Source organism: Dasypus novemcinctus, chromosome 2 (genome assembly GCF_030445035.2).
Source record: "Dasypus novemcinctus isolate mDasNov1 chromosome 2, mDasNov1.1.hap2, whole genome shotgun sequence".
NCBI lineage: Eukaryota > Metazoa > Chordata > Mammalia > Cingulata > Dasypodidae > Dasypus > Dasypus novemcinctus.
In genome coordinates this window covers 74,367,953-74,388,013 of record NC_080674.1, presented here as the reverse complement: position 1 = coordinate 74,388,013, position 20,061 = coordinate 74,367,953, and the positions used below count along the sequence as shown (strand labels likewise).

General features: G+C 40.8%; 1 protein-coding gene across 2 annotated transcripts in view; it reads right to left on the bottom strand.

The window, feature by feature from the left end:
* ARHGEF28 (Rho guanine nucleotide exchange factor 28) overlaps positions 1-20,061 on the bottom strand; it is a 346,092-nt gene that overhangs the window by 174,010 nt on the left and 152,021 nt on the right. For both annotated transcript variants that reach the window (XM_058310148.2, XM_058310153.2), the window contains exons 5-7: positions 16,429-16,612; positions 13,839-14,019; positions 9,515-9,587 (exon numbers count right to left, since the gene is read on the bottom strand). In XM_058310148.2, coding sequence (XP_058166131.1) covers positions 9,515-9,587; positions 13,839-14,019; positions 16,429-16,612 — 438 coding nt within the window. The remainder of the gene's footprint in view (positions 1-9,514; positions 9,588-13,838; positions 14,020-16,428; positions 16,613-20,061) is intronic.

The window sequence follows — 20,061 nt, the reverse complement described above, 5'->3', positions numbered from 1 at the left end:
GAGTTAAGTAGGGAAGATACAAATAAAAGTTTTAAAAGAGGAGGGAAAGGAAACCAGAACCAAAGTTTTCACAGACAGGTCTGAACAAATGTCAAGACAGTCACACACATTTTGATTTTGCCCACTACAGGATATTCCTCTAACTCCATCTTAGACAAAGGCTCACAAATGACAATTTTACTGTATTTCTAAAGACCTCTGTACAGTATTTATTCAGAAGAATATTTTACATTTTATTCAGCATTACGAATGAAGAAGGCAGTATCATCTGGTAATCCTGTTTGCGATAACGAAGGATGCATTCACCCCTGATTAAGGCTCCCTTCCACCCACTTCCCCCCAAAAACCATACGAGCCAGTCTTTGTATACGTACATGCCTACGTTTTCCTTTATGAAATTTCCTAATGAAATTTTGTTTCATTTTAAAGCAAATACCACAAATATTAAAATAATAAAATCTTCATAATTTATTAATAAATCAAGTATTCATCAATTTAAAAAACTTTCAGATTTATAAAGTCTTTATCCTAAAATTACTAAAAATGTTTTTGACCATGTACACATTTAGGAAAACAATGTACCTTTAATTGATCTAGGGCATTTATTCTACCGGAATTTAATTAAATTGCTCCAGGAGAGTTTCTGTAAAGTTAGTAGGATCCTTTTACACTAACCCACTGTACCACCAATTGCACAGTGCAATCAAACCACTCGTTGCTATAGCAACCTTCAGTAGATAATGATATCAGTAACCCCAAGCTATTCTGTTTTTAAAGGCCTATTAATCTTGCCTTCAAGGCCCACCCTGAAGTTAAGTATTACTCCCTTTAAACTTGATAAACATGTTGGGTTTATTTTTAATTGCCAAACTACAATGAAACAAGAAATAATTTGTAATATTTATATACAGCAGTGATACTGCACTAGCAAACAGGGTTTCTAAAAGTCAACTTGCTGTAAGATTACATGAGGTATCTCGTTAAGAAAATAGATTTGCTTAAAACATCTCAAATCTGTTCACAAGTCTTATGGTCTCCTTCTAAAAATAGGACACAAAGCCTAGATTAAGCAAAGAAAACACTCACACCTAAAATACAGGGCATTCGGTATTCTCTTTTAGCTACCATTTGGCTGTGCCATCTGACTCATACTCCCAGGAAGCAAGGTGAGAAGAGTCACAAACAGAGCCAGCCAGAGATCCACAGCTACCTCGTCCCACCCTCAAGTGCAACTGCGCACAACCAGATCCATAAGTGGATTCGATTTGCAGGGCAGTGTCAAAAGCACAACTGGAAAAAGGGTCATGGTCTCAGTTTGTTCTGTCTGCTCCACAAATGACCAAAGGGAAAAAAAACCAACCTTATGATAATTTCTTATTTCTTATAGTAGCCCCAAATATCCAGGGAGAAGCGGTCATTCATATTTTGGGAAGGCTGGGTCTGAAACAATTTGGGGCCACCACTTGAATTCCCAGGGCCAAGCTGAAGGCCTGGCACATAATAGGTGTTGCATAGATGCTTCTTTCTCCTACTAGAGCTCATGGCCCGAAGAGCTAATGAGATGAGGTGGGTGGATCATTAGCCAAGGTGTGGATTGGGATGTGAAGGGAAGGGGGTTACTTTTTGAGTTACTAATTCAAACACTTCCAGTACTAGCACCATCACAGCACAACTTCTGAACTGCTGGAGTTTTCCCTCTGGCTTTCTCTCTCCCCTCCAGCTCTGTAAGTTCAACAGCCACTCTCTCCTCTTCAATTATGTACTGGTGTTTCACTATGAGCTTCTTCACTTCCATGCATTGCTTAAATGTTTTATCCTAGTGTGTATGTTCAATTCACAACTTCCAGAGAATTAAAACAGCAAAAGGAACCAACTTGAGAAATTATCTACCTAATGCTCCTAACTCACAGGCCTTTTTTACCTGTTGTCCCAGTGTTCCAATTATTCTCTTTTTTTTAAGTGGGACTACTAATAAGAACCATCATTTCACCTTCCCATTATACATATGGACTGGGAGAAACAATGAGACGTGTTTACAGAAATATCCAATTGAGCCCCTAGTCCAAGAGCCCCAACATTCCCTTTCATTTGACGAGCTCTACGGGTCTCTGCTGAACAGGAGCCCGTGGGGGGGATACTAAGCTGAGTGGAAAAACCCTTGTCCTCCAGCAACTTTAAACTGTGCTCTTTTAGAATATCATTTTTTTGTATTTAAACTTTGCAGAAAGAATTCAAGCCATCTGTTTTAGAAATACAGGTTTTTTTCCTTCAAATTATTTGTAATACCTTTTTTTGAGCCACAAAAGTAAAGAAAACTTGAATAGGATTAAGAAAAAAAAAATGTAACCCCCATTATTTGGTATATGTTCCCCCACTATATATTTTTTAACTGCATAATTCACATGCCACAAAATTCACCCAATAAAGTATACAATTCAATGGTTTTTAGTATATTTACAGAGTTGTGCAACCATCACCACAATTTTAGAAGACTTTCGTTATCCCAACAAGAAAACTCTTACCTATCAGCAGTCACTGCCATTTGCCCTCCAACACAAGCCCGAGGCATGTACGAATCCACTGTTTTTCTCTATGGATTTGCCTATTCTGGGACAATATAATATGTGGTCTTCTGTAACTGATTCTTTCACTTATCATGTTTTTTAAGGTTCATTCGTGTTGTAGCATGTATCACTTCATTCCTTTTCACTGCCAAACAATACCCCTTCTTATGAATATATCACAGTTTATTTGCCCATTCCTCAGGTGCTGGACATTTGGGCTGTTTCCACTTCGGGCTATTATGAACAGTGGGGCTGTGTACATTGATGCATAAGTGTTTGTGTGGATGTAGGCTTTCATTCCCTTGGGTAATATACCTATGGGTTTAACGCTGGGTCTATATAACTCCACACTTAATATATTTTTAAATTTAAAAAAAAAGATACCATCAGCCCAAAAATTTGGTTAAACTTACCAAATTTTCTAGTAAACAGAAGCTCTAATCATTATATTTCAAATTGCTGTCCAGACATAGTTTCCTGATTTAATCAATTGCTTGAATAAGGTATCAAAACTCATCTTTCAAAGATATAAACAAAATGTAATTTTATATTAAGACCAGTTTATGTCCCTAACATTTCAAATTTAGACTCTACTTCAATTCAGGGAAGAAATACTTTAGCTATATTTTCAAATAAAGCTCGCCTCAACTCTATTAGAGTCCTTAGTTCAGTTTAATGCTTGTCTTTTCCCTCCTGCCTGCCAATTTGACACCACCAAAATAAAGTGCCCATTATCAGATGTGAGCAGACTTTGTTGCTTCCAGGTAAGTTGAGCAACCTCTGAGTTGTGAGCTCAAACTCAGAAAGGGTTGGACCAGAGGACTTCTGAGATACATCCCAGCTCAAATTGTGGTTCTTTAATTCTGTAAGAAGTTTGGGAGGTGAAGGGGAGAATTTTTATTCATCTATGAGAAAATACTAACGTTATAATTGTAAACAAAATGAGCATCATATCTGCTTTATATCCTGTCTTTTTTATCCTTGTACCGAAATGACAAAACCTGTTTCTTTAAAAAGTTTAAATGACCAGGAGGAGAAAGTGGATTAGAAAAGACAGTCTCTAAAGGAAATACAGAAAAGGCTGAGGGAAGTGTACTTGGCCCAATGGATAGGGCATCCGCCTACCACATGGGAGGTCAGTGGTTCAAACCCCCGGCCTCCTTGACCCGTGTGGAGCTGGCCCATGCGCAGTGCTGATGTGCAAGGAGTGCCGTGCCACACAGGGGTGTCCCCCGTGTAGGGGAACCCCACGCACAAGGAGTGCTCCCCGTAAGAAGAGCCACCCAGCGCAAAAGAAAGTGCAGCCTGCCCAGGAATGGTGCTGCACACATGGAGAGCTGACACAAGATGACACATCAAAAAGAAATACAGATTCCCAGTGCCGCTAATAAGGACAGAAGTGGTCACAGAAGAACACACAGTGAATGGACACAGAGAACAGACAACTGGGGGGTGGCGGGGAAGAGGAGAGAAACAAATAAAAAAGAAAAGGCTGAGCTGCTCTGAAAAATGAAAGAAACAATTACAAATCACTATCTGGGGCTGAGAGATGCATTTGATTTTTAAGTGTTTTGAAAATGCTGAAATACCCAAATTTTATGTAGACGATGCTGATCAGGACCTAGACAGATATTCCAAATTAGGGCTAAGAGAGAGCTGTTTATCCAACGGAGTAATCACTCCTGCAGAAGAGCTGCCTAGTTGTTGTCCTAAATCTCCCCCAACACCCCAGTTCCAGCTGCCCTGGTTTTTTAGGGGCCTGTACTGTGGTAAGACATTTGAATCATAGGCAACAATTCTCCTAAAAAGCCCTCAAATTTAGACTATTTAAGATGAAAAACCTTGGAAAGAAAATTCCATGAGGATAAAAGTCCTCTTGTTTTCCAACTCTATCTCATAAGAGATGTTCAAAAGAGTAGAAGTGACCCATGTGACTCCCTCATCACACTTCAAGCACGCAGCACATGAGACATGGTGCACCCTCACCTAAAGAATGTTCAGGGGAAATATGACTACATCCCGGTATCTCAACACAAACGTCACTGCCACTAAATCTACAACAGCCACATTATAATCCACACTCATAAATAGATACCATTAAATTCGTCCACCATATGTTAGACACTTGTCAATGTGCTGTCTACGTATTTTCTCATAGTAGCCTTACTTTGAAGTAAGTATTAAATAATCCATCTCCCTCTACCACCATTTTCCACAAAAGAACACACAGCTGAGTAACTTGCATTATGCTCAAGATCCAGTTCATGGCAGAGCTGTGGTTTTTAGCAAAGTCTGTTTGTTGCTGATGTGTGTCATCAAATCATGTCTGTGCTTGCAGGTCACAAATCTCCCAGTCCTAGGGGACTTGATGAGACAGATCAGCCATTTGGAGTAGAGTTCATTTCAAGGCAAGGATCCCAACGTTTGTGCTTTTTCCATCACACAAATGTGGTAAAAACTCTAGACCAGCAGTCCAAAGATGAAAAAGATATTCTGTTATATTGAGGTAGTGAGTGTACTATAGTGTGGTGGCTAACAGGGTACACTCAACCTGAGTTCTGTCTGCTGTACAAGCTGTGTCACCTCAGGCATGTTTCAAAACTGCTCTCTACTGCCATTTCCACATCCATAACATTGGGGAAAACTGATTTCTGATTCCCATAAATGTCCCTCCCCATGATCACAAGTGAGAACACAGACTTTATTCAGCTCACAGCTGTCATCCAGTGCCAGAACAGTGCCTGGCACATCGTAAGCACTACTTACTGAACAGATAAGCAAATGAGCCTGGCAGGACCCACATCCACCTGACAGGCTGTATCTTGTGTTTTGATCCATGGCCTTGCCTGACTTCCACACTGGATCAAAAGGAAGGAGCCCCTTGGAGGCTTGTGGTTGTTGTTTCTCAGCCCTGGAGGAAATGACTTTGTCCTTTGTCATTTGTGATGGGAGCTCTTATTTCCCATTCCAACCCCTTATTTCCTTGTTAATTCACATCTGGGAGATATTTTATGGAAGACGCTAACAAAGGAAGGAACTAGTGGCACAAAATTGGAGACAGTTAACAAATCACACAAAGGGTGTTTTAAACTACAAAGTAATAAAAAAGAACATGGATTCCTATAGTGGTAAATGATATTTTACCACCAACTCATCGTATGGCTCAATAGACCCTTGGGAGGCAACAGCCTTCAAAGGAGAGCGAGCATTAGAGCAGGGGGTGGGGACAACACGGATGATCTAAATGTTCGAGATAACCACACAGAGTTTAAAAAACACCTCCCTGACCCCATCCCAGCATGGGCATTACAGTTGTAATGGATGGAGAAAACAGAGGCAGTAGTGAAAAACAAGGAGGTAAGGTCCATAAAGGGGCAGATGGGTAGAGATTAGGAGGAAGAGCAATTTTCAAAGTATCTTCCACAGGCTAGTTCCATGAGATGTTAAGAACTGTGAGAAAGGAATTCTTCCATGATCAATCAAGTGAGTGAACTGCTAGGTTAAAGTTAAACAGGTCTCAGGTCTCTTCACTATGAGGCTTATTAGAACCTCTAAAACATTCAGTGCCTTCTAAATCTCCAAGGCAGGGACTTTATATACAGTGTTTTCTAACTTATTTGGCCATAGAAGCCTTGTTTGTCAGAATGTCTCCCAAGATTAGTGTCCTTTAAGAAATCTTAGGGAAAAGGAGATTAAATTAGCTAATTAATCTGAGAATATTAAAAGTGAGATGTTTGGGCCATTTAATTCATTTGGAAAAATTTCAATATTCTGGGAAAATAATTACAATCATGAACTACTGGTAACATAACTGGTTCATAGGCAATAATAAAATCATTTTTCACACTAACATAGAGAGGAAAGTTAATTTCCAGGCTAAAGTTGTTATACATATATATTTTAATTTCTGACAGCTACAGATATAGCTTAGAGATTTCCCCCTCCACTCACTATGCCAGGAGGACCAGAAAAGCCTGCTCTATTGATTTGAGAATATTCTTGTAGATCTCAAAAGGAAAGTTTGTTCAGGGGTTTTTAAAAAAGAGAGAGATGAAGTTCTTATGCTTAAATTTTTCTATTCTTCCCGTTGAATCTCATCAAGGCTCAGTCATGGATGAATGAACAAAAATGAATTGATGGTTTTCACTTCAGTTGAATACTGCCCTCTGCTGGAATGTGAGGACAGTTTCTCCTTCAAGGGTATATACACAAATACAAACACCATCTAGAAGGTCTATAATATATTGATTATTTGGAGCTAGACGGCTTGGGTTTCTGTCCAAATTCTTTTGCATATTGGTCGAGCATCCTCAGTCCAGTTACCAGCCAGGTATTTCAACCTGGCTGCCTCAAAACCTCGCCAAACTCAACATGTCTAGAAGAGAGGACTTCTGTTGCCGTGACCTTGCCTCCCGCCCTGGGACACAGGCAACGCTGAATCAGACCCGACGCAGTCAGGACTGTTCCTGCCTGTCCCCACCTCTCCAATCTTGTAACACTGCTCTGCTCAAGATGGTCTTCTGGCTTGCTTTCATCAGCCCCCCGAGGTCCTCTGCCTCCCAAGTGGCCCCTCCAAACCATCCTCCACACTGTCACCCAAGTGACCTTTCTAAAATCATCGTCTAATGTTCTTAAAACAGCTTCCAGAGCTGTCAGCATGGAGTTCTGGCTTCTTGCCTCATCTACAGGCCCTCTGCCATCTGCCTACCCCTCAAGCGTATGTTCCTGGCACTTCCTCGGCCCCCACACTTACAACTATGATCCACAACTGCAAAATAACCTGTGGTTCCCCCAGTGCACCAGTCAGCTCAGGATTCTGTACTATGTGCATTTTTACCGTCTAGAATTCCTTTCCCTGCCTTGGATTCCCGCTCCAGGATCACCTGCTGCAGGAAGCTTTCCCTCACCACACACCCTCAGAGTCTGCAGAGTTCTCATAATGCTGTTTGCATAAAACTCCTCTAGCAAACATGATACCATGCCCCAAGAGCTTGTTTTTTTCTGCCTCAACCCCAAACTTAGCCCCTTAAGGGGAAAAAAATGGAATTGAAGCACTTATTTAGGTCTCAGTTTGTTCTAAACTAATTGGAAGGTGACAAGGGACAAGATGGCAAAATGAAAATCAGAGGTTGATTTAAAAAAAAAAAAAGACAACTACGGTTGGAAGCTTAAATAAGAAATAAGGGTAATACAAAAGCACAGGCAGAAGAGCCCTAGACATGTACAAATAGCAGGTCAGAAACTTAGCTCCAAGTGTTTCATCAGCCAACCAGAAGCAAGAAACCTGATCGGTTCCAATTACAGCAGTAAAAGTGAGCCCAGTGACACAAGACCAGAAATAGTTTCTCCTACAGGACTTGAAGAAGAAAGTGTGATGCACCCCACCTCATCCTCTGGCACACAGGGCAGGCTGAGCAACCTCGCCACAGCCAGCAGCACCACGGCAAGGGACAGGAGCAAAAGCCCCTCTACAGGGCCCATCAGGGTGCCTTGCACGTAGGGGTCCTTGCTGGTCAGGCAAAAAACGGAGGAGCAGATGCAGTGTGGATGGGCCACACAGACTTTCAACAACTCACAGTAAATATTCCTTTTCCACGACTACTTTTTGATGGACACAGCAGGCAGAGAGTTCAAGATAATACTCCCTGACAAATACCTGGAATGCAACTATTCTGTGTTGCCAATTAAAAGCAGAATCTTCGGGGCCAATCAGCTGACAACATTGATGCCTTGGGGACAAGGACTTGTCTTACATTCTCCCTAACCCAGTATCTAGCAGGGTTCTCAACACCCACTTTGGGTGGACCAATACCCTCTTACAACAACAGATACTCTGAAATGCTCCCTTTGCTATCCTGAAATTAAATAGATTACCTAATACTACTCCCAAAATAAATATAATCCCATCTCTCATAAAATTTTAAAGCACAAAAATCAATATGATGCCCTAACTAAAACATAAAGCTTAAAGGAGAAGAGTTGGCAACAATAGAAATGTATTTCAACAAATAAAGCCTTTGTCCCAACTACCCTAGAAGACACAATGAAGGGGGCAGATACTAGGTTTTGGGGGTGGAGAATCAGACTTTGTTCCAGATAAATACAGGAAAATTGCAAGAACAGAGGTAAAGGGGCTCCCTAGAATAAAAACCCATGTTTATTACTAAGACTTGCTAACCCGCCATCATAAAAGAAAGAGGAAAACAATCTTAAATGAAGTAGGAATTGCATACCCAAACTACCAAACTGAAGAAAATGAGGAATTACAACATTCCTGCAAATGAGCTGGGTGTTATGTATAAGTGTGGCATCAAAATGATTCCATGTGGTATGATGAGGAACAGAGCAGTGACAAAGTACTATAGACACTATAATCCTTGCCAAGGACTCACACCACGATAGTCTTGTGCCTTCAGTCTCTGGATATCCATCTGAACTTTCAACCTCCATGGAGGACAACTGTAAATCGTGTGTACTATTCTCAACTTTGAAGAAGATTCAGCTTCCTGGCCCCTCACGAAATGCCAGTGGTACTAACACTCTTGACAGCCCAAATCACCTTCACTATTTCTAAAACACCCTTCTTTACAAGCCACAAACGCTGAATGAGCTAAAGATCAAAGCACTGATTGACCCCATGCAGGAACAGAAGGAACTTTGGCGAATAAGCTCCGTGAGTAAGGACAGTGCTCTGAAGATCAGGTGTGTGGAAGCAGTTGGCCCAGGGCCTGGCAAGGCGCACTCAGTAAATGTCAGTTGAATAAAAAGTTGCAACCAAGGGTCCCTTGATGCTGTCAGAAGACCTGGGGGCCTTGTTGAATCCGACAACCCCTGCTCTTGCCTTGGAGCCCCTGAGTTCCTGCTGTGCTTCACCTTGCATTTCAATTGCTAGTTAACTAGTTCCTCCAGAGGAATTTGTGGGTTTTCTATTGGGGAAGGAGCATGTATACCGTCTTCATTTTCTGCAGCACTGGAGGGCATGGCTGGTCTTTCCTCTGGCTTGGCTTCTTGCTCTTCAAGAGTCTAAAAACAGAAGAAAAAAAAATCACTGAAAACCATCTGAGGTTCAGATATGCAACAAAGAGATGAAAATCACAATCCAGGATCTTGAGGCTGCAACAGGCCTGATGCATATCTGGGGAGAGATCCAGAAAGAAAGGGTGGGTCAAAGCTGTGAAGAGGGCACAAGGTCAGCATCCTGGAATGACAGGTGAGGAAAGTCAGAGGAAGCCCTGAGGTCCAGCCAAAACCATCTTCTGTCACTAATCCTCCATCGCTTCAGCAGGTCACAACAACCAGAAGGTTCTCAGGAACAGGACTCATTAACCAGAAAAAGGACAGAGAACAGAGAATCTTGAAACCAAAACAAAGGCTGCTGTTCTTTGCATTTGTCCACGTAATCCAGCCCCTTGTCCACACCCTAAGACACAGGGCAGGCCACCAACACAGGGAGGCCCCGGACGAGCCTGGGTCAGAGCCTTTGAGCTACAAGCTGGCACACCCTGGACTGGCTGTCCCTGGCCAGGCTAAGTTGGTGAGCCTTCTAAAAGTTTTAGAGAAAACCTGCCGTCTGGGACCCTCTATATTTTCCTTTCAAATGCATTCACCGCAGCCAGTGAAAACATGAAGAAATATAATTATGTGTTGATGCACCAATTGGCAAAACAACCCAAGACTGGATCAGCACATGTTCCAAAATAAATGCACCAGCATACTTGGGTGGGTTACCGTACAATAGACATAGACCCCTAAAGACCACTGGAATGCTATTAAGCTCAGTGTATTGTTACCCCCTCTTTGACTATTTCAGAACAGCATCCTGAGGCTAGAGCAAAAAGAACAGGTAAATATACCAAGCCACAAAGGGGCAGGAGGCAACAAGTGTCTCTCACCTCCTCACCATGTGCTGCTCTTTTACCTCAGTCCTGCCACCAGGACACTGTATTATTTACCTTGGAATTGTTGGGTAGACAGAGTAGGCCTGTACTGAGAGGTATTGAGATGATGAAAGAGGACGTCTAGGATTGGAAGAAGGGTTACACTGCAGGCAGAACTGCTCTGCATGTTCACCTGGGGTCAGCCCTAACCCCAACTCCTCCTTCAATGAGAGGAACTGCTAATGGGCATCAGGCAATGCTGGTGTACAAAACAAACCTGAAGTAAGGAATACTACTTTTTTTGTAGTATGTAGTATAGGGCTTACTGAAATTTATTTTTATGAGTCATTTTGGATACAGGCTTTTTAAAAATTAAATTTCCTAGGTGCCAATTTCTGGAACAAAAATACCAGTATTCTGTTGAATATTAAAAGCTTTGTTATGAGGACATAACTAAAAATTATTAAAAGACATTTTAACTTGTTATTTTAAAAGTTTAGGAAGTTATTTAAAACTAAACAATTTTTATGGATTGATTTATTCATTCATAATGGACTCATCCATTTGTTTACTCAAAAGACACTTATTGTGAGCATATTTTACATCAATTACTGTGCCACTTACAGCTTCCAAACGAGAAGCCACCTTAATTTTCCACAGGGCTAAACAATTTTAAAATTGCATGCCCTTAAGACAATGGTCAATTGTAACTGTCTAAATTTTACCTCTGAAAACAGATTTAAGTGAAATCTCTGCCCCCAGAGCTAAAATTTGCCTATTCTTTAACATCCTAATATCTTTAACATCCTAATATCTATCTTTACAGTTTGGATATTTAGGTCCAAGCTGTTATTAAACATATTTAACATTTAATATGTATTACAAATTATCATGCCACCACTGTCAGGTATTGCGTAGCATATAACATGAAATCCTTGCAACTCTAATCAAGCATGGTTTCTGAATGGGATCATCTGAACAGATCTTGTATATGGTAAGGCAAAGTCAGGTTTCCGCAGCAAGGGTTTGTTGCTCTTGTTCTAGGAAGCCACATACACCTGAGCAATGCCTACTCCTTAATACCTCCTTGGAGGAGGTTTGGTAGGGGCTGTGGTTAAGTGAGAACAAATCAGTCCTTCAGATCAAAGTAATTGTCTGTAACTGTTATATAGAAATAGGCTTTTATATTTTATATTTGTACAATTCAATAAAGCAGGAATACTTTATTATACATAATTTCATACTTGTTGTTCAAAGTTGTAACACTTTAATGTGGACAGCCCATATGAAAATAATCACCTGTTACATTTTAAAAACTAACATCTAGGGACTGGGTGTAGCTCAGTGGTTTGAGCGCCTGCTTCCCACCTAACCAACTGCTTACATTTAAAATATCTAACCCATTAAGAAGCACCACAAAAGAGTTTAAATTCAATAATACTACAGAAAAATTTTGTTGGGTAAGAATTCATTACTTTGGGTGTCACAGATCTGCTCAGCACTTACTCCCTTCTCAGTCTCCCTACTCACTACCCAACCAGACACCTCAGGGTAGGAGGTTATAGTAAAGTCCACTACAATAAATTATGGAAGCATCTAGATTTATCCATCATAAATCTTCCCTGGGTAATCAGCATACACTTAAATGTGGTATGAGAAATCACAAATCCAACCTGGCAAAGTGGAGGATTTTGTAACAGAGCAAATGTTTAATAATGTTTGCTATACATAGAGCACTCTCCACTCTTTGCAGGAGTTTTGTCACAACATGTCATGCTGCTCTCTGTGCGTCCCGTCTGAGGACGCACCTGCTGCTGAACTCTGTATACACATCTGCAGGGAACAGAGCTCATGAGAAATGCTGTTCAGCAAAGCCAAGCATCTGCCCAGCCACAATAATCATTACTGGGTGCTCTGGTAAGAAGCACCAGTGGTGGCTGAAAGTTACAGTATCTTTAAATGAAAAGTACCCTTAAGCAAAATGAGGAAATACTACCGTATGTCAGAAAAATATATACCAAATTTCCTAAAACCCAGCAAATGAAGGTAGTTCATAATCTGAAGAGCATGTCTTGTTTTGATTATTTAATTATTTAAATAAAGCTCTGAGTGGAGTATCAGCAAATAGTTATCTGATATATGATGTTATTTGATTAAATCTTCAGTTTAAGTACATGAAGCAAGCATCTTATAAAAGCCAAAACTGTGGAAAATAACAGTATCAGTTTTCAAAACAAAATTTTACTATATAAACCTATACAGCCCTGAAAATTGTACCTTATTTATGGTGTGCTTGAGCGCTCAGGACAGGGCCACCAGATGCCATCATTCCCCTGAGCACTGTAGCTAGACTGGCTCGGGCACCTTTACCAAAATAACACTGTGCTTAGTATTAACTGGAAAACCTAAATATTATGCTTTTTGCTTTATATTCTAAGAAATTCTACAAAAAATAATTAAGTTTTCAATTCTGAGGTTAGCATGTTATACAGCACTCAGAGCTGGTGTTTAGGCTATGACGGGAAGTGGGGGACAAACCTCTTTAAAAAAGAACTGAATTCAAATTGCCAGTCCCCATTCAAGATGAATCTGGGTGGCAGACTTGGCCCAGTGGTTAGGGCATCTGTCTACCACATGGGAGGTCCGTGGTTCAAACCACGGGCCTCCTTGACCCGTGTGGAGCTGGCCCATGCGCAGTGCTGATGCGTGCAAGGAGTGCCCCGCCATGCAGGGGTTTCCCCTGCGAAGGGGAACCCCATGCGCAGGGAGTGCACCCCATAGGGATAGCTGCCCAGCGCAAAAGAAGGTGCAGCCTGCCCAGGAGTGGTGCCGCACACATGGAGAGCTGACACAACAAGATGACGCAACAAAAAGAAACACAGATTCCCGTGCCACTGACAACAACAGAAGCAGACAAAGAAGACGACGCAGCAAATAGACACAGAGAACAGACAACCAGGGTGGGGGGGGAGGGGAGAGAAATAAATAAATAAACCTGAAAAAAAAAAAGATGAATCTGTATGCTGGGATACATGCTTAACTATATCTAGGCCATAAGAAACATGAAAAATAACCCTACATGTAATTGCTTTACATATGGATTATAATGTAATCAATACATTATTAGAAAATAGATACAATATTAGAACATTAAAACCCAACTAGTGGCAATGGCTCATGAAAAGTAAACAAAAGTGTTATACAAATTACTGTTTTTCTACTGCCAAAATATAATGATCTTTCTACCAACCTAACCCAGTTACCAATTCCATGGCCTCCAAGGTTCTATTAGGAAAGAAAAATCCTACCTGCCCCTCTAAAACATTGTCCCCCAAACAATGAATTGATGCCTGCACCCTCCCAAGGAGTGTGTATACCAGAATAACTGGGCACAAACCTTGAGAAGAAAGGCTCTATCCCGAAAGTATTTCCTGAAGAGTTTAATGTCCGCCTCCAACAAATGCTCAGTTGTGTGGTTAAGCGTCAGCGTCAGCGTCTCCGAGGAGTGAACAAACTGCAGGAGGGCGTCTTCGCCAAGCTGCACTCGGGAGAAGGCTGGGGAACGTCTGCCCTGAAAGCTGGATCATCGACAAATCAAAATCCACTCAGAGGCCAGAGTCACCAACCCCAAGACCCCAGCCCCCTCTCACTGCCCCTGAGATTACAAATCTAACCGGCAAAGTGATCCTGTGGAAAGTCACCTGCAAACAGTAACAACAAAAGATGGTGTAAACAGTTACTAATAAAGCCGTCTTTCTTCCACCTGAAGAAGATGTCTGCCAAAAAGCCATTTACAAATATTACGTACATTAAGGCTTTATTTAAATAATGAAACTGTACATTAACAGATAATGAAATATGGCGTGCTCTACCTCCATACTTCATACTCTTTGTAATCTGAAAAGATGCCGCTCGCTTTAATAGAGCAACATGCAGTACACAAACAGTAGAACGAATTAGCTGGCAGCTGACAGTTTATTAGGTGATTACAGTGGAAAACAGATCTCTCCTGGGAACATGGTGAGGTTTGGATGTTACAAACAAGTGCAACATTCAGGACACACTGGTACCACTGCTGTAAATCATTTTCTCATGCAAATTATAAAATGCATAAATTTGATCCTGTTATACCTTTGAATATATTCATAAACAAAGGAAAAATAATCCCAAATTAAATTCTTGAATATAAACTTATTTTCTGTTTTGCTCTGGCTAGGAACAAATGCATATTTATTAGCTATAAGTAAGCTTCATGGTCAGTATCACAAAATGAATGGGTTATAAGGTCCTGAAATAGCAAAAGCAAAGCAGCCTCAGAAGGAGAATACTCTTGCTTGCTGGTAACAGGCTGCCGCAGCACGCTGTCCCACCCCACCAGAATGTACCCGCGTTCCTCACTTCCCAGAACCAGCTGTCTGCCCCTCTTCCCTGACTGCGTGACCTCGCTGTGTTATGAATGTTTGTTTTACAAAAAATACATACTTCTAACCACCTAGATCTCATCTCCATCCTATGGAGAGACATAAAGGGCAGATGCAATCTAAGATTGAGGTACCTCCCCAAACCAGTACTAATACCTGGCAGGGAATCCATAACCTTCCAGGAAACAACTCCCCATGCCAATGGCAGACCGCTAAGGTGGATGGACTCTGAGTCTGAGCAATTAAATCATTGTTATGGATTTAGAATATAGAAGCTCCATCACATAATCAGAACCTGGTTTATACTCTACTTCTAATCCCACCCATGAATGGAATTATTAGATGTGTAAGCTTTCAAAGCACATAATACCTTCTGCTCCTGGACACAACAGCAAGTTACAAAGCTACCAACAGACGAAGAAAGCCCCTAGGACCTCAACGAAACACTGAATCATCCACAATGACTAGGTCAAAGGAAGCTTTCTTGCTCAGCCCTTTAGTCATGGAAGTGGGGTCAAATTAGAGCAAAGGAAATAGAAATTACCTATGGATAAGTTCATCTCTTGGTCAGTGGTCATTTGACCCAATGAGGAAAAAAAACAAAGAGAAAACTCAGTGCTACTCTACCATCCACTTATGCTCTATATTAATTACATTGATTTCCATGTGCTAAACAAGAAAAACCAGTCCATTAAGATACACCATGCAATAATATACTAATAATACTTAATATGCATGTAGTACTTTGTAATTTTCAATATACTTTTCTATTAATCTTTTTTGACCACATGAAACCAAGAAAATCACTATATATGAATACCCGTTTCCTGAGTAAGCTAAGAATAAAGACCTGTCTGAACCATTTTAAGTTTCATATACTACATCGCCATTCATTGGAAGTATTAATACCATCATCAACATAGAGAACTTTATAATTTCCTAGACATTACCTCACTAGAAATGAAAGACCACCCCAATGGCTACACAATATCATGCAGTTTGTCTGCTATTCATTTGTTCAACAAATATTTATAATCATGTGACAATATGTGCTGGGTACTATACTAGAAATAATGCAATCAGCAAAACATAAATGGTCCTAGCCTGCAAATGATTTAGGAGGGAGTCAGAACAGGAAACAACTGATAACACAAATAAAATGCCAAATTGTGGCTAATACTGTGAATAAAGAGTAGATGGTGCTGTAAACAAGGATAATCTAATAGACTCCCCAAGGAAAGGACATTTAACTTGAAACCTAAATGATAAGTAAGGGTTAGGCTAGTATTTTTCACAACTTTTTTTTTTTTTTACCATCACATTCCCCCTAAGGAGACTTTTCTGACATTTTTTTCCCAAACCAACTCTCCCTTATAAAATCTTAATACCACAGACAATCTGTATATCTGTTTATGCACTGAATGTATAACTGTGTTTTATACATCAAAACTAATAATAAAACATAAACCAGCATTAGCCTGTGGTTTGGGTGTTTCAGTTTTTCCATACTGCTTGGCAGACTTTATAGAAACAAAATAAGAGAAACTATCAAATGATTACACTCACTTTGTGATGTCTTCAACCAGCTTGGAGTGTCCAGCTGGTAAAGCTAAGTCTAGAGGTGTGGCACCTTCTTCATTGGGTAAAGCCAAGGCCTGGACTCCCCCAGGGAGACTCAAGAGGAACTGGGAAAACTTAACCAAGCCCCACCTCAATGCAAGGTGGAGAAGAGACTCTCTGTGTGGGGAAGCTGAAAAGAAAGAACAACACATGACATTAGCTTCTCCATTTACAAAGTTTGTCTCACACATTTACCAAAGAGAAAACACATTTAGACATAAGAATTTCTGAGCTGGAAGGAACCATCAAAAGCATTTAATCCAAACACCTCATTTCACAGATGTGGAGAGGCCAAGCGACTTGTCCAAGGTCAGGTAGCCAGTAGGTGCTACAGCCAGGGCCATTCACTCTGCTACCCATTCCCATGTTTCACTCAGTGCACAGTAAAGTCATCCAAAAGAAATGGGTTCCAGAAACAGACCATCCTACAGAAATGAACAGTACTCAACTTGTAAGTGTGTCATTTAAAGAGGCACTACTGCTTGGGCTGCACAAACCCCTGAGGCCAACCCCTTCGTTCCTATGCTTTGTCCTCACGCTTTGTCCTCACAGTTTGTCCTCAAAGCTGTTCTATCCATGAGGGGTGAAAATGGGCTCTGAGGGAAGAAAATGGGCTCTCTTTGTTAAGAGAAATCTCGCAGCTGTGTTTTCACTCACCTATTGCATCACTGGAACTTTATCAGTGTTGCCAAAGTCATCATTACATCTTGCTTAGAAAGCTAGACCCAACTACTACACACCCTCTAGGATAGTTACAATCAGAAAAAAAAAAAACAGAAAAAAACAGAATATAACTACACACCCTCTAGGATAGTTACAATCAGAAAAAAAAAAAACAGAATATAACAGAAAAAAAATACCAGCAAGAATGAGAGGACATAGGAACCAAAGTACATTGTTGGTGGGAATGCAAAATGGTGAAGCCACTTGGAAGACATTTTGGCAGTTCCTCAAAAAGTTATACATAGAGAAACCATCTGACCTGGCAACCCCACTTCTATATATATATCCCAAAGAATTGAAAATAGGGATACAGAGACTTACACACCAATACACAAAGCAGCATTATTCACAATAGGCAAAAGGTGAAAACAACCAAATGTCCTGCAGTGGATGAATGGGTAAGCAAAATGTGGTATATACATATGAATGAAATATTATTCAACAATATAAAATAATGATGTACTGACAAGGTTGATGAATCTTGAAACATGCTAAGTGAAAGAAGCCAGGTACAAAAGGTCACATATTGTATGATTTCATTCATTTGAAATATCCAGAATAGGTAAATCTATAGAGACAGAAAGCAGATTAGTGGCTGTCAGTGAGTAAGGAAAGGAAGAATGAAGAGTGACAAGATAATGGATATGCAGTCTCCTTTGGAGGTGCTGAAAATGGTTTGCAACCAGTAGAGGTGGTGCTTGTACAATATTGAGAATACTAAACCCTATGAATTGTGCATGATAAAATGGTTTAATTTTATATTATATGAAACTCCATAAACCTTAAAAGAAGCCCTATTTTGACAACCTAAACTTGAAGATCCCAGCACTCAAGATCTGTGGGAAGAAGGATGCAGTAAGAATCTGAGATATGCATAACCCTCTAGTTAATTAATATTACTGATGGTGTTTGTAATCTGGAAGAAATTCTGACAATGCTCCCTGACCACAAGAAGGTAGGGGCCTTATCTTTTATTCTCCTTTATGCTGGACACCTGGTCTGTGCTCTATAACCATTCACTGAGTGAGTGAATGAATGACCAATGGCTCTTTCCCTGGTGAGTATTCACCAAAGTTAGCTTTTATATATGGCTGCAGCTGCTATGTGGAGAATCTGTCATTCTTAGTTCTGTATCTGATATCTGCTGAAAAAATCTGAGACTGGAAACCATTTACTTCCACACACAGTTTGGACACTAAGGACAAAAACTAACTACCTTCCCACACAGCTTACTGCTTACATTGACTATTTCACTGTCTTCATTAATATAACTTTACTATTCCTGGGTCCAGGCAAATGCCTTGATTGTTCATTACAGAAACATCCCAGTCAACCCATGCATACTTCAGTAGAAAGCAGCAACAAGGAGTTTTTAAAGCCCTAAAGCCAATCCTAAATATTTTTTTTTAAAGATTTATTTTATTTATTTTTCTCCCCTTCCCCCAGCTGTCTGTTCTCTGTGTCTATTCACTGCGTGTTCTTTGCCCGCTTCTGTTGTTGTCAGCGGCACAGGAATCTGTGTCTCTTTTTGTTGCGTCATCTTGTTGTGTCAGCTCTCCGTGTGGGCGGCACCATTCCTGGGCAGGCTGCACTTTCTTTCGTGCTGGGCGGCTCTCCTTACAGGGCGCACTCCTTGCACGTGGGGCTCCCCTACGCAGGGACACCCCTACATGGCAGGGCACTCCTTGCGCGCATCAGCACTGCACATGGGCCAGCTCCACATGGGTCAAGGAGGCCTGGGGTTTGAACCACGGACTTCCCATGTGGTAGACGGACACCTTATCCACTGGGCCAAGCCTGCTTCCCAATCCTAAACTATTATACCATGATCCTTATCCAATCCTAATCAAGTTCCTCTCTCCATTCTCCCCTACCCTATTGAGAAACTCTTCTTAAACCAAATTTTGAATTCTCAATAAATTCCAACCTTACCTTTTCCCCTCCAAGATACTGTCGAGGTAATGTTTTCTTTTACCATAGTAAGTAATAAACTCAGTTTTCACTTATTAGCAGACTCAAGTGATGATATTTGGGGAGCAAGCATCCAACAAAGATCTAATTTGAAAATGGATTATACATGTAAACACATGCTTAAGGAAATGGCCCAAAGGAAATAATCCACTGACATGAATGCAAAATAAAACTGCTTAATTTAAATTTTAAAATTGGTTTATACTGATATTTCTATATCTAGATCAATCAGTATAGGGTCTTATGTTTCAAACACGCAAATGAGCCCCACAGTGAAATGCCACCGACTTCTCCGCATACTTGCTCCATAATTCACATGACACAGCACAGACCCCATCTGAGTAAAATATAACCAAAATGCCAAAACATCTAAAAACCAAGTGGCATTGGAAGCAGACTTGGCCCAATAAATAGGGCGTCCACCTACCACATGGGAGGTCTGCAGTTCAAACCCTGGGCCTCCTTGACCCGTGTGGAGCTAGCCCATGCGCAGTGCTGATGCACTCAAGGAGTGCCATGTCACGCAAGGGTGTCCCCATGCAAAAGGAGTGCATCCTGTAAGGAGAGCCATCCAGCATGAAAGAAAGTTCAGCCTGCCCAGGAGAGGCACTGCACACACGGAGAGCTGGTACAACAGGATGATGCAACTAAAAGAAACACAGATTCCCGGTGCCACTGATAAGGATAGAAGCGGTAACAGAAGAACACAGTGAATGGACACAGCAGACAATAGGGGGGGGGCGGTTAGAGAAATAAATTTTAAAAATTAATATTTTTTAAAAAACACAAAAAAACCAATGTGGCAGTACATTCTCTCCAGGCATTTGTTTAAGGTACTCAATATCTTCAACTTTATGAAAATCAAAAGAGCTGTGCTACGAAAGA